At 34.2% G+C, this 15,996-nt stretch overlaps 1 protein-coding gene across 2 annotated transcripts in view; it reads right to left on the minus strand.

The window, feature by feature from the left end:
* Positions 1-15,996, minus strand: part of IL1RAPL1 (interleukin 1 receptor accessory protein like 1) — a 735,854-nt gene that overhangs the window by 630,098 nt on the left and 89,760 nt on the right. Inside the window, exon 2 of one of the 2 annotated variants that reach the window (XM_065849798.2) lies at positions 13,077-13,182. In XM_065849798.2, coding sequence (XP_065705870.1) covers positions 13,077-13,158 — 82 coding nt within the window. In that variant the 5' untranslated portion in view covers positions 13,159-13,182. Of the gene's footprint in view, positions 1-13,076; positions 13,183-15,996 lie in introns of those variants that run through there. The other variant, XM_071812204.1, reaches the window with a different exon arrangement.

Consider the following 15,996-nt stretch of genomic DNA (forward strand, 5'->3'; position numbering starts at 1 on the left):
ATAATCAAAGATGTGAAAAAAAAAAAAAAGGTAACAGATAATCTACTGTTCTGTCTACAAAAAAATGAAATTAAAAGGTCAGCAATGACCAAAAAAAAAAAAAAAAAAAATCTTTGTAAACTCTCTTTCTCAGAATATTTGCTGTTTGTATATCTTTTTGTCCTAAATCTTGCACTGTGAATTTCTGTCACTCATGAGTTCAGGACTGAAAGCTAACACACTATGCATAATTTATCCATAGGTATAAGATGACTCTTTTCCTGTGTATTTTGACAGCAAGATGCATCTTAAGGTGGAATGAACCATCACAAATACAAAATGCACAAAACAAAAAATGTAAATTACACAAGAACCTGTAATCCCACTATCTCAGTAAAATTATAAAATTACAGTCTTCAGATTTAGCAGTAGATAAACTCCACATTTGTTTATTTTTCATATACACAGGCAACTTTAATCATTCATATTCAGGTTATTATGCTCCTGTAAGTCAGAGACTTGTTCAGCAGGTATTGCTATTTCCCCTCAAAATGAAAAAAATGTACAGCACTGTATTACTAATACCAAACTAGCTATAACAAAAAAATAAATCCAAACCCAAAAATAATTCACAAACATAAAAGTAAGCCCAGCAAGAAAGAAAAAGGTCTTCAGGAAGGGGAGAGAGAAAAAAAAAAAAAAAAAAAAAAACCAAGAAATTCACCTTTGCTTTGACTGAAGTAAATGTAAGCAGAAATTACTCTCACATGTGGCTTATCATTGAGAATTCATCGCAGCAGTGAAGGACTGTGAACAAAACATACCTAACATGTCATTCTGCTCTCTAGAGTGTGATGGAACTTGATGCCTGACCTTTCCCATGAGAGAGAGACAAGATTTAAAGCCATCATACTAAATTTGGTCTAGAAAGTGAGATCAGGCAAATGGGAAAGAAAATTTAAAGTTATATTCAATTAACATATTAATGAAATCAACCTAATAAAACAAAAATTAAATTCAATTATTTTTAATAATTGCAGGTAGAAAAAGCAAGGAACTGTGAAGTTTTCGGAGTGTAACAAAGCAACTTTGATGTAAGCAAACAATTAAAGAATCAGATACTTTTAAAATTACATGACTCAGTGTGTCACAGTAATTGCCTTCCAAGATTTCCTACTTATTACTAACAGTTGCAACTGCCTCTATCAGAAAACTAGATTCCTGTGATTTTCATTTTAAGTAAAACTGAAGTTCTGCTTGACAGAATTCAAAACTTGGACATAAAATCTTCAACAGCAATGTTTTTGAGGAGGACGGTTGTTACACTGTCTATAGCTATGTAAGAAATCATGTATGGGAGATGGAGGCCTCTCTCTGAGGATCACAACTGTCAATAACTTGAAGTTGATTAATACATCTTGGCACAGAAAACCAGCTTTTAAGCCCTTCCTTGATTTTCTCAGCCCAAGAACATTTAACAATTTGCTGTTCAGTGATGGGCAATTAATGTATCTTGTTACGTCTTTCATCTTGTGTATCTATACTGAAGAAAGGAAATGGGAAAAAGTCTTGAAGTACCACGGAACATGCATTTCTTCCTCATCAAGCTTTTACTGAACAACTGAGTCACACAGAACAACCAAAACCAATCAAATGAAAAATCAAGCCCTTTCTATCCCCAGAGTTATTAATTCTGGAGACCTAGCACAGGACTTCAGTATTTTCATGGGATCTCATGGTTAGACTAAACCAGATGTATAAGAATAGCATGAGCTACTTTGAAAAGCAGATTTATTACACATACATATACTTAACAATGACAAAATGAAACAAATGAAACAAAATCATTAATGAATAAAGCAGTCCACCTAGTTAAATATGAGTAAAATTTCAGTTCTTGTAAATATGTCTTAAATTATAGATAGCATGAGACTAGAGAGATGATAGCAAGGACAGCTGCTTTTTAGTGGGATCTTACTGTGAAGGAGAGCTAACAGCTTCTCTAGGCACTATAAAAGTGTAATCACACTGGAATTCAATTACTGCCTTACCTCCTAAAAATTATCCTCTGATTTTTATAGGAGATTAAGCCTTTTTTTTTTTTTTTTTTTTTTTTTGACGAGGACACTGGCCTCTTGCATTTTGATACACCCTTGTAGTAAAATCTTACAGTGATACATTTTAGGTTGTTAAATGACACCCTGTCCAAACTATTTTTTGTTAAATCATCTCATGCTTTTTATTGCATTGCACAGACCTCTGGTAATCCAACTAGGAACAGTAACAGTTGGAAGCTATTTCAATACAATTGATAAAATTTATTAATAGACTGAACTATGTTTGTTATGGATTTTTTTCTTTGAAAATAATAAAAAATAAATTGAAAAAAGCAAATAAATAAATAAAAAGAAATAAAAAAGAAATAAAATAAATAAAAGGTGTTTTCCTTATCTCAGATCTTACATGTGAATTATTTTAAGTATTTTTACAGAATACATTTCAAATATAGACACAAAAATTATTAAAAGTAAAAAATATAAGTCATGCTAATCTGTTGTTCCTAATAACCAGAAGCAATTTGTTCCTCCTCTCCTTGATATGTCAACTGCTTTTGCCAATAAAAATGCATTTTCTGACAAACATGTTTTGCCATGACTTCCCACCAAACTTTTTCTCTGTTCTAAGCTTCCTAATTCACCCATTAATAGTCCAATTTTGCTAAAATTTCACAGGAAGTAGTATACTATAAAATGAATGCATTCATATTTGTAAACCTATACCAGCTTGCAATTCTGCTGAATAATTGTTTCAAAAAATGTTGATTATCCAACTAGAACATTCTGTTACTGACCCTTATTCAATTTCATAGAAAAAGGCAAAGCTTAAAATTTCATTTTGCCTCTCAGATTACAAAAATTGAAATTACATTGGAAACACTGCCAATGGCAAAATAAACCTACGATACAAAATGATTGTGTTGTGGAGTCCTTAAAGACATTCACTGGCCAGGATGCCTCTTGCTAAAAATCATGAGGTGTGCATTAGTCACTCCTAGAAAAGGCAGCTGGATTCCTTGTCAGACTTGGCTCAGCCTGTTTGATTAGAAACGGCGCAGAGTTTGACAATATCGTGCCATGTTTTCCCTCCTCCTTTGCTGTGCTGCATCCAGGCAACGACCTACACAATAGTTTAAGAGCATCACGATGGGCTTCATGATCCTCAGGAAGGAAATGAGCCTACCCTCATAGCACAGATATCTTTGCATACATATACAGAGATTTTGCATTGTTCCTTGCCCTTCTCTCTGTTTTGCCTTCAGGATTCCCTCTGGATTATAGGGCCAATGACATCCAGCAGAAAATTCAGGGTTTCAGACAAATCAACCTTGTACTTTTAAACAAAATAGTATTAACAACAGCTTTAGTTAGGCTGTGCTCTTCTAATCTGGACAACACGTGTGTATTTCTGTTTTTCATGAAAGTTGTTAACTTTATGGCCTGGTCTTTAATTTTTAATATCCCAAGTCACTGTCTTTGTTCTACCTACTATGACAAACCTCATTAAAAAAAAAAAAATCATAGTGAATTATATAAAAGTGCATTAAAGTGTTAGCCTAGTATTAGCCAACTACTCTTCCCATAAGGAAATACTGTTCCTTGTATTGTCAAGTATTTTAACTGTCATTAGAAGTGAGGCAGCAAGGGAATGGTAAAACATACAGGACGTACACTCATTTTTTCATGTGGCTTAACACATGCCTGATTGGCTTATTTTTCAATAGAGTTTGAACACATTTGCAATTTTCAATAATTTAATAATCTTACTGTGAAAGAAACTGAACATCCTGAGCAGGTATCAAGGATTTTAGCTGATCCTGCTTCCAGGTATGTCAAATTTTAGAATCTGACATGACAACAGCTCCTGGTGTTTCCTTGGTATGTTGCAACTCTACATTAGTGCAATTCAGAGCTACCATCCTAAACACGCCAGTTTCCACTGGGACATGAGGTAACCCATGATGTGACAGATGTATAGGGAAGTTCTAATCTGGAAAAGTCATGGGTCAGGGACTACAGCTTTATATATTGCCTCTAAAAGGCTCCTTACTTAGCTTTTTTTTTTTTTTTTTTAAAGAACAGTCCTGAAGTCACTTAATTCAACTGCATACACTCCTGAGCAACCTGCTGTATATGACACTGGTTGAACCCAGGATTGTACTAAATGACCTCAAGAGTTTGCTTCCAACCTAAATGACTCTGTAATTAAAACTGCAATTGTCAATTTGAACTATTTTAAATGGAATTAAAACTGATCTAAAAGAGAATAAAGATTGCTCTTTTCTGCCAAGGATGAAAAAGGGTCATTTGTGGAAGTGGGCTACTCCAAATGAATTTGCAGATTGCTTCAACACAATTGTCTGCTTTGCATCTGTACAGCCGACAGTTTCCTGAAATGAGTTAAGCCTTCAGAACAAACCATAAAATTACAGGAGCACTCATCTTTGAGCTAACATAACTATGTCATAATTTACTATTATAGCAGTCTGATAATTCTCCTCATAATTGCAAAAAACTGTTTTGAAAAACAGATAAAAAGATAAATCTGAAAGTAATGACAGACAATGTGCATTTTGCATTTGAAATAAAGACCATAACAGCAAAAACAAGTCTGAGCAAGAATGGTTGAAGATTTCAGTACTGCAGTCTAAAGGTCGACCTCCTCTTTTCATGCTAAATTGCTTCCCATACATCCGTGTACGCAGCACTGATAGCACTTTCTCCCTCCATCTTTCAGAAAGAACAAGTCAGTAAGTATTTTAATCTAGGACAGATTGCATCAATTTTAATTTGTTTTAAGTGTAGCAACAAAACATATTCTAATGGGCAAAACTGATTATCATGGCTCTCGTTTCTATATCTTAATAATGTTTCACAACTGAGTACACTTAAATAAAAAGGACAAATCTATCAGATGGTCATTACTTGCCCTTGAGGTTTTTTTGTCTCCTAATTCTCCGCAGTCATGATTCTACATAAAATGGACAGCATAATATTCAAATAAATAAAGCTTCTGCAACAGCTATTTCTGATCAAAGGTCACTTGTTCCTTTACATCTTCTAGGCCATTTGTCAACAGATGCCAATCAGTGAAACAACTGCTAACCATTCCCCAAGAAAAATAGGGACTGTCAAAGCAGAGAGTCATTCTAAACAGCTACTAAAACTCAAAGACTGAACTATGTAAGAATATCTATTACTGTCTTCTTGACTTTAGATTTTGTTTTGTCTCCTTTACTATCATTAGTCATTTCTCAATATGTATTGCACACTACAAAACATTGACCCTTTGCTATCGCAGACAGTCTTTTCACATACTGTGGTATTATTCACCATCTCCTAGGACTCTGAAAAGTATCAGTATGGATCCTAGCAACAACAAAAGGTCATATAACTATTTTTAAAATGTCAGCCATCCTGTTCGTAAATGCTCACATGACATGTAACAGTTACTGCTTTCATAGTGTCTCCAAAATAAGTAATGTGTCACAAAGGATTTATGCTTGCAACGCAATCATTCCTTATTGCGCAAATCCTCTAGTGGCACACAATTGTGTTTCTTTCTCTCTTTATAATATAGCCCACACATACCCACAGTAAACAATCCACATCATGGCTATTCATCTGATATATTGAATAGTGTCCTTAGCTTAATAAAATAGAGTTGAGACCGTTGGAGCTGAACTATCCCTGTGGCCAAAGCATCTGTTTAAGTTCAGTAACAAAACTTCTAAAAATAATCAGGTGGAGTTTTTTTCCTTAATCTATTAAGAAAGGATGTCATGATCATGTCAAAACTGGCATAAAAGGCTTTGCCAGAATTGACTGCAGGATGGGGATAGGGATACTTTTAGTGTCTAAATAAGGTGCTCAAGGACACTAATTGCTCTTTTAGTATCCTGGTGCCATGTAGAAATAACAAGCTGTAAAACTTTTCTATGGGCTATATTAATTCCAGGAGGCCCCATGGTTCTATCAGATAGATAGCAAAAGTTCAGGATAGAGAGTGAAAGCATTGAAGGAGGCAGAGCGTTTACACAGTCTTCACATCCCTAGATCATCTCGACTTCCCTCCCAGCAGCATAAGCAATCATTGCTCTCAGCTGACCCCATTCCTATATATTCAATGATACTGTTTTTGCATATTTTCTATCTCTAACAGAAATGTGCAAGTAAAAAAGTATACAACACCCTCCCCCACTGACACATATTATACAAGGTGTATACCTTGTAAATGAGGCAAAATCCAAGGAAGTGCAGACATAGACCCAGTTAATTCATTCTTCCACTATGAAGAGAAGGTTTTAACAGTAAAAATAAAATTTACTGATTTCTACTACACTTTAGAATGGGGAGGATCTTTAATTCAGAACAAAACAGGTGACAAAAAGTAAGCTGAAACATTTTTTATTCTTAGGACAAAAAGCAGAAGAACATAGAAGAGAGTTAATAAAATCAATATGGAACAAATTAATAGATCAGGACATAAGAAACTTGCCTGAGAATGAACAAAATTGATTGCTGTTTATCTCCATTGTGGTTTTATCCGTCAAGCTTTCCCTTCATCTTTCTTTCTCTTTTGCCTCAAAGAGAAAAATGTTTCACTGTGTCCTCCATCCATTCCCACAACTAAAGCTACTATCAAGGCTGCATATTTATATGCCAATTCAAAATGAGCTTATTTTGAAACAATACTCACATGAAAAAAGGTTCTCTTCTTAATCGGGACATGATGCAAAAATACTTCATTCCCTCCAATGCAATAAGAAATGTATGCACATATTTGTTTAGGGCTGACTTTCACCATACTTTTGCTTCTTGTCACCAGAGAACCAGAAAGAGGTTTTCATAGAAATAACAGTAGCCTTAATTGTTCCAGCTCTAAAAATCCTTGCTCATAGAAATTAATCTGGTACAGGAGGTAGACACTTATAGATGCTAAATATTATTGCAGGTTTTGTGTAACCACCCAACAAGCCACAAGCCTCATCAATTAATAATGGAAGGCTAACATTCTGTAAGAGTGAAAACAACAGCTAGGGACCATGAATATGAACTGACACAAACTCCTATGGCTTACAAGAAGCATATTCTTTAATTGCTACAAATGCTTTGTTCCAAGCTCAGTGTACTTGGAATACTGTATATGAGAATGTTCTGCCTACTAATGTTATAAGAAAATGAACAGATAATATGTCCATTTATTTTTTTGAACCACCTGATTATCATTCAGTCTATATCAGACCCAGTATGGCATCCATCAATTAATCACCTTTTGACAAGAACTCAAATAGAAACTACTTCACAATCAAAACAGAGGCAGAATGAAAAAGAGAACTGCACCACTGAAGAAAACACACTAATAGGATGATTCATGTAATACTACGCACTTACGACATCGAGTGTCACCCATAAGAGTTATAAAAAATAAATAAAAACTACAAATACTCAAATACTAGGTACCAGACCTCTGCTGTGCCTCAGCAATTAATTGTGGGCAGGTGTTTTTGCCACGTAAGTTGGTTTCTATAAAGATATAATTCTGTAAAATAGAGACAATTTGATTATTAGGTACAAATCAGTAAACTAAATTGAAAATTCTTCCTATCTGAAAAGAGTTCTCAAAGTGTCTTGACCTCTGTAGATGTAGTCCTTACATATAGCATAGTATATACATTAATTCCATGGATTTTATTATTATTATTATTTTTAATAAGTTATTGAGTTCTCATTATTAAAGTTGTCATGAGGTGTAAAATCTTGGTTTTGTTGACGTTCAGGCCTACATAGCACAGATCACATGTTCTGCTGAAGTTGAAGAAAACACTTTTGAAAAAGAAAACCTGCCTGGGTTGTACAGAGATATCCTTTATACATCTGATCTTATTCTCTAAATATTCTTACATGAGAAATAATTCATAAAGATTCATAGAATGCCACAACTTAGAAAAATGTCTGCTTATAGTTCTAAAGAGTATGGAATTTGCCAAACAGAATAACTACGCACAAATTTTAGGATATATTTCCAGTCTTTTCCTCAGAACTCCACTAGTTTTAGAAAAAAAAAAATCTTTAATTATTTTACCTACTTAAAAAGCATATTTTTCTCATACAAAACAAAATAAAATTCAGAAATACTAACATCACAATGTGAAAGTTCTTCCTTTTTTCACAGTTGATCTTCCACACAACTAGAACCACCCACAGTCAGTCAAAAGACCTAAAGCACAGAAATTCTAAACATTAAAAAGGTAAGTTACCTTCTGCTACATGAAAAAATACACCTCTAGACTTTATCTCATAGTAATGATGTAAAGGATCTCATACATTTCCTAATAACCCATCATTGGAAAGACTGTCCTCCCAGTTAAATTATTCCATTATAGCGTAAATTTGACCTAAAAAAGAAAATTTTCATTCACAATGGCCTAACTGAACATAAAATATTAATTAAATCATAATGCATAATAATCTATAGAACAGCAGAGAACTGCAGACAGTAATAATATCTCTCACTTTTGTTGATACCAGGCAACACCAGATTGTTATTAGGCAATGTGAGTGTATAAAATGGCACTACACTGAAACTGTCTAATTATACTGATAAAGTCATAATTCTTTATGTAATCTAATATTTTTACATACTTTCCCTGCAATTCTTCCTTTTAACAGACTCATCTTTTGACCAAAAGAATCCAAAACACCTTTATTTCCTTTGTCTATTCAGCATCCTTGGGAAAAAACCACCAGATGGCAATGCAGTGTTCAAGTATTTTATTTAACATACATTTTATAGGGGAAAAAAAAAATCTGTACAGATCAGCATGAGGCTCTCTTTCCTAACCTACTTCCTCTTTGATGAATATTAATAATTCATAAGCAAAAACTCTATTCACCACAAGTAAGCGATCAAATACCACTCAACCTGAAAAGAACACACTTTAAGAAACCTAAGTTTCTCAGGATGTAAAACCACATGGCTAAAAAAAATTATACAATTTAGTTCAAACTATGAAAGAGAATAATTTCACGAAAAATCACTGAAAGAAAAGCATTTAGAAATGCATTACTGTAAAGTTCTCAAAATACTATCAAGGACTGCACTGAGCAACAGTCACTCACTGGACTGCAAGAAACAAATCATGCACTTTTTAGACACATTGTAAATTTATATGAAGTTTGGCATAATGATAAAAACCAGGCTGTGTGTTTGGGGTTTAAGCTAATTCTAGTAAAACATGTGCTGAACAAATCAAAGTATGTAGGCTTTAAGTATTTATTCTTCCTTTGTATCAAGCAGGACATAGTGATCAAACAGAGGAATTGTTTCATGAAGATTTAGATTCTTTGAGACGTTTCAAAAAGACAAGTAGTTCGAGAGTCAACTTCTCATTCAGCAGATCACATCTGATATCCACTATGTGCCAAATGGAAGTTCATCTTTGCAGTTATTGCTGCAAGTTCTGAAGCCTCTTCAGAAGTTCATGGGGACTTCACTAAATACCTAAAATACCCAGTTAACAAACATGATGTGTCCTCTCAAGTTGATGATTGGAACTGCAAAGCTTAAGGCAAAGGATCTTTTCTTTCTTGCTTGAGAAGGCATTACAACTTGTAGGCATTGTGCATTCAACCATAACTGATAGGAAAAGTTTAGGTGTGCTTAAGTCTAATTTAGTTTTTGCATACGCGGATAGAGGAAGAAGTTTCTTGCATCATTTTTATTTATTAATGGAATTGTTAGTGGAACTAGTCATCCAGCCATCCTTATTTAACACACAGTCATTACATGCTCTAAATGTAAAGTAAATCCACTCTGTGTTAAAGAGTCATTTGAAACTGTTCAACGATTTAAAATAATACATGGAAAAAAAAGAGATGTATCTTCTGTCAGAGAGAAACAGAATCACACATGCATTAAACAGGTATGCCACACAGCTGTGAGCAAGCTAATTTAAATAATGTTTTCCTGATAATGTAATAAATATTTGATTAATAGTTTTCCCTTTATACCCTATATTATTACATTTAACTGATGAACAGCACACAGTGGTAGAAAGATTCAAGGACCGCCCTTAACTAATGTCTTTAAAGTGCCTTGCACAACACCTCTCGTGATCAGAGATATAATCCAACACAGCACAACCTAAGCTTTCTCTTCTAAGGTTTTTTTAACTGCCTTTTCAATCAACACAAATAAAGACAAAAATACCATATTGATCATAATTTTCTACGTATATAGCTAATTATTTGAAATAACTACAGTCCTAAAAGGCAATAGACAGTCAGAATTGTTATTGCACACTTTTAGCATGCTGTGAATCCTCACTGACTTTCTGAAGGTAGGTTTTCATGTTTTTGACAGAGAAGTGGTTGGAAATGGACTTCTACCAGATGGAGAAACTCAAACTTTTATTAATCACTGTTTTTCTAGTGCAGCTGATTAGAGACTTATAAAAGAAGAGAGCTGAAGTACCCTAGCAGGAAAATTCCAACTGACAATATGGAAAAGACATATTTCCAAGTATAGATCGCTTTTTAACATAAAATACCGAAGCTTTTTGTTTTCAGCTTGAGTACTTAGAAATAAGCTCAGCAACAGTGAATCTGAAGGAACAAGCCAAAATTAGGACAGCTGTTTAGCATATTAATGCAACTTTACTTTGAATACATTCCTTTAATTCATAACTGAGAAAGAAGTACATAAAAGCAATATATCTCTAAAAGGTGGATACTACTACTCCATATTTATAACATCTCATAAGTATAAAAATATGCCATCTTTATTTTGCTATTCATTTTACTTCAATGTTGATATATCAAGGAAAAAGTGAACTCACAAGTAGAACTGACTAAAGAGACACAAACCATGTCCTTACCATCCTCTGCCTCTGGTTATCATATTCACATAAAAACAAAGTTCTATTTCCCAAGTTGTTTTTTTTCTCCTACGTCCAGCTATAAGTTTCATTAGTTTTAGGAAAGCATTTCTATTTTCATAGTACAGGTAAGTGATTCTTATGTTGCTAAAAACTTCTGTTAAAGTAAATAAGGTATTCACTGTAGAAACATTTCAGGACTGCAAAACAGGCCTCCCAGAGGAAAAAGAAACCAGCCAAACCAAACCAAACCCCACAACAACAAACCAAGTAGCATCATACGTTCTCACATTCCACCTACTTTTGTGGAAGGTCTTCAAGTCTGAAGTCACTAAACAATAAGACTGAAGGCAGACGGATCTGAGATTACAGTAAATCAGAGGTTTTACAAACAGTTCTTTTGGTGATACAGTTAATTGAAATGATATACAAGCTAAGCAGATCTGATGTGAGAACAAGAACCTCATGTTACAGTATCCAAAGATTTCTATTACAGTTTTTCCTTTTTATTACAGCATCAGGATGAGAACACATGCTGTACATCTTAAAAGGTATTGTATGTTTTTTTCTTTCGCTGCACAGCAGTTATATTACTTTCACAAACAGAAATTCAAGTGTGTATTTACCACTTTTCCTTACATTGGTTAATCACAGGAAGAGGATACAGGAAAAAATGATGAAATAAGAAAGTTCTTATTATTGTCACATTCAAGTAGCAGGTATCTGAAGACTGGCTTTTTTTAGTTCCTTAAAAAAAAATTACTTTAAGATGATCAAAAATGTTTATATTATATTTAGATTAAGGGGCCTTAAATTCAAGTTTACAAGTATATTAATCAAACAGAACAACCTCACCCAGACATATTCAAAGGATAATTATGATCTCTATCTAGGCTTCAACATCATATTAAAAACACATCAACTGATCACCAACTCCTTTGCTGCACACCATCTGTACATTCCAGTTTTGTTGAGTTATTTAAATCCCAAATACATTTTAATCTCAAACCCTGGCTGAGGAATACCTTACTTTATAGTGGTATTCCTTATTTGCCTTCTCTTCATCTACATTTCCAGTCACCAAAGTACTGGAGACATAATCAGTTTCATAATGTTTTTACAGAAATAATCTATTGAAAATATGATTTAAGTTGCTGGCCAAAACGTATAAAGCCTTGTGTCCCTTTCTAAGCACCAATTTACAACAAGTACAAACCCACTCCAGTTTGAAATAGATTTAAAAAAAAAAATACAAAAAGAAATCAAAGCCATACTTTTTGAACATCACAAAAAAAGCTACCTAAAATACTCCATTGTCAAAAGAAAATTGACTAGTAACAACAGACCTAATTAACTACTTCCATTAACATGGACTTAGGACTTCCATCAAGTGTTCTTTAGTGCCACAGAGCAAGACAGTTTGCAGTAGTATCATCCAACAATTTTTTCATCATGCAATGAAAAGTGAAAGAGGGGGAAATTAGAATTTCAGGGTGATGGACAAAAAAACAAGCCCCAAAACACCCAACTGTCTCAGTATTGGCGCTTCTTTTATTTACATACAAAGATACTTCATCTATAGTAACAGTATCAAAGATGTACAGTAAACATGTCACTCTCTGCTTGGTTTCCAAAAAACTGCCTTTATTTTCTTTGCCAAATTAAAGTCTTCAAGGTAGCCCTTTTAAAAATACATTTTTCTGCTCACTTTTCATGGTTATTAAATGCAACGTGCTCGATCTATTTGTTGTATTACAAAGATCAGTAGCCTAAACCAAAACTTCACGATCTTCATAATCAAGAGATTCTTCAGCATAAATCGCATAGTCAAACAGATAAATCTAGTAGTTCACATTAACAACACTGACTGCAATAAAGTCTTTCAAGTAAGTTAAATAATTCTGGGAATAACTTCAGCAGATGATTTGTTATATTGACCTCACATTACATATCTGATTTTAACTTCTTTTTTCTTTCATCAAGTTCATGACACAATATAGTCTACAAATATATAGAAGCTGGTAACTTTTTGTTGCTGCAGTATTTGAAATCCTTTTAACTATGTTCCAAACCACCATAACAACATCTTAGTACATATATGCAAATATTAAGCACTTCATTTCAAACCACATCGTAACCACAGAGACAAAGATTTACTTACCTGATCCCCTTTTGGTCACAACCTTCAAGCTCTGAGTTAGAGTAGCATACAAGAGAATCAAGTTGGGAATAGGAGCTTTCATCTTCTGTCCTTCCGTGGCTGCTTCCTGGAATACCAAAAAGAAGAAAGAGACACTGATTTTATATTGGTGCCAAAACAACCTTGAAGTAACTAATCCTAATACTGACATTGTGAAAAGCTGAATACAGCATTTGCGAGCAACTTAATGCACCAAAAATGAACTATTGCTCCTGAAAAACAGATCTAAACTAAAATCACTGTAAAATAAATACATGCACACACCACATTTAACCCTGGAGCTTAAGTTCCAATTTCGTCTACACATTGAAAATTCATTGAGTCCCTGTAAAAACTTCCTAACTGATCTCCTGAATAAACAACTTTGATCAATTTATTCTGTGAAAAAAAAAAAAAAAGAAGTGTAATATTTTCACTAAACCTGCAAAATAACATTTACTTCCTTCTTTCTATCATATAAGCTAACCCACCCTCCAACAGAAAAGAAAAAAAAAATGCTTAATTTGTTAGTTTTGCTTCCATATATTAATTCCACAGATTAGGCAGCAAACAATTAATTAGAAACAAATCTCATCATCTTCTTAGGAACAGCAAAAGGGGAAACATAAGAGTGCACCAGAGGAACCAGCAGAGACTCCTGTAACTTCCTTGGAGATGAGCTGGAATCCTATAAGCGAGTTCAAACTAGCATATTCACTGCACTAAATCAGGAATGAATGATATTAGGATGGGAGAGAAGTGGATCATAGGTTGTGTCTCAGCCTTCACCAGTAAGATGTGAATAAAGGTTTTGCACCCCTGTCACTTGTATTCTCGGGGGATGAAGTACTACGAGCAGCAGGTGAAAACAGGGACTGAACATTCTGTTAATTCCCCATGTAACTTAAAGGATGTTATCTAGTCAGGACGACTATCAGCTTTGTTCTGGAATGTTTGATAGGACTAACATCCCATGTTTCAATTTCTTGAAAGGCGAAAGGGAGGACAAATCATCTCTCTAGTCAAGCTACACAGTAGAGTCTTATGCTAGCTATATTCATTACACTATTTTTTGCAAAAATATTTTAAAGAGAGAAAATAAAGGCCTGTGATCAATAGTTCTTCAATACTATAAATAAAGACCCAGATGAAACCAATGTAGTTTTGATACTGACCTCTGTTAATCACAGCACTGTACAGCAATTGAAAAAATTCTCAAAAGGAATTACATAATATAAGCTTGATTTCAAAAGAGGCCATGAATCTTTTGCACTTTCATTGACAGTCAGGTTACTGAGTACCCAGGAAATTCCTTTGAAAGCAGTATCTTAGAAGAGAACATGTTTGAAATAAGGAATAATGGGAGTGTAAAAGAGCACATTATGTGAATAATTACTTAAGCTATGATGACTCCAGATAGAAACAATCTTATAGCTTTACATTTCAGACTAAATGCAAACCTACTCTACTCATGATTACAACTTCATTAAAGATGGGGGAGTGAGAGTATACAGTTTGACAACAATAATTTGTGATATGTTTTATAACAATCTTTATATTCATGGAGAAATGCACAAGCACTAATATGTTTGCTCATTCATTGGCTGTGAACAAACAGCTTTTTAGCATCACAGGTGAAGGACTATTATTTACCTACATTCATGTGCAACTTCACAGAAGTTAGGCAATACATTGCTTATCAATGTAGAAATTAAAATATGAAAAACAGGATTTCTCTGAATTAAATTTCAGAAGGTAGGAAAAAAAGTTGATTTTCCAGGGGCACAGTGAGTAAATATCACAAAGTGTTATGCCACATTTTACTGGAGACCTCAGTCAAGCTTTCTGAAATCAAATTCTCATTTCTCAGTCACTGCACTAACTGATGCCGCAGGAAATCCTGAAGCTGATATGTTCAGCCTCCAGGGTACTAGTGAGAGTCAGCTCCTTGCTCTGTGTGAGCCTAATACTGTCCAAAGAACCACAGGATCCTACTATGCAATTACAAACTCACTAAATAGATTCTGACTGTGAAAGCAGATCCAAACACCTCTTCTTGAACATAAAAGATGATATTTCTGATTCAAGCAATACAAACATACACATACATATATTTGCATAATGTATATATGTATGTATTAATCCCTATTCATACATATTTTTGTAGAGAAACCATGCAGTAGCTATAAAGCTTGAAGTTATTAAAGAAAGTCTCAGTAAATACAAGACTATCAACTGAATCATTCTTTTGGGCCATGCACATATCACTAATTTAAGTTGTCAAGTCAACAAGGAGAACCATATTTACTACAATGGTACAGTAAGGATTGTGCTTTAAATGTGATACCACTGTGGAAGCCACTCTCATGTACATTTATTCTCTGAGATTCATTGTTTAGCAAAATTGGCTGTTGCCTACATTGACTGCGGTAAATCCCTAGAAAGTAAAGTCTGCCACTGTCTTTGAGATACCAGAAAGCACTAACTGCTAGAGGGAAAAAAAAAAAGAAAAGGAGAGAGAAAAAAAAAGAGGAAAGGTGGCTCGCAGCAGCAGCCACTGCCTCCTTGCAGCAATATAAGCAACAAATCAGATCTTACATGGGCTCTCTCCAGAGCTTTCCAACCCTTTTCTTATGTTTCCATTCCCTTTCCTGCAGGAGGGGAATTTTTTCTCGTCTTTTCTCATTTAAAAAATCAAAAGCTCCAACAAAAAAAAAGGGAAAATATAATGATCAGTATAGTGGGGCTGGTGCATTAGGACTTTGGAAGTTGCCTGGGAGGTTGGAAAATCTGCATCATGTCATTCACGACTGATTCAAAACGGATACTTAACACCTCATATTCCTGTTCCAGCTGAATGCCTTAACAATTCACTATTCTAGAAAATGTCACCCTAGTGAAA

This window comes from Patagioenas fasciata, chromosome 1 (assembly GCF_037038585.1).
Source record: "Patagioenas fasciata isolate bPatFas1 chromosome 1, bPatFas1.hap1, whole genome shotgun sequence".
NCBI lineage: Eukaryota > Metazoa > Chordata > Aves > Columbiformes > Columbidae > Patagioenas > Patagioenas fasciata.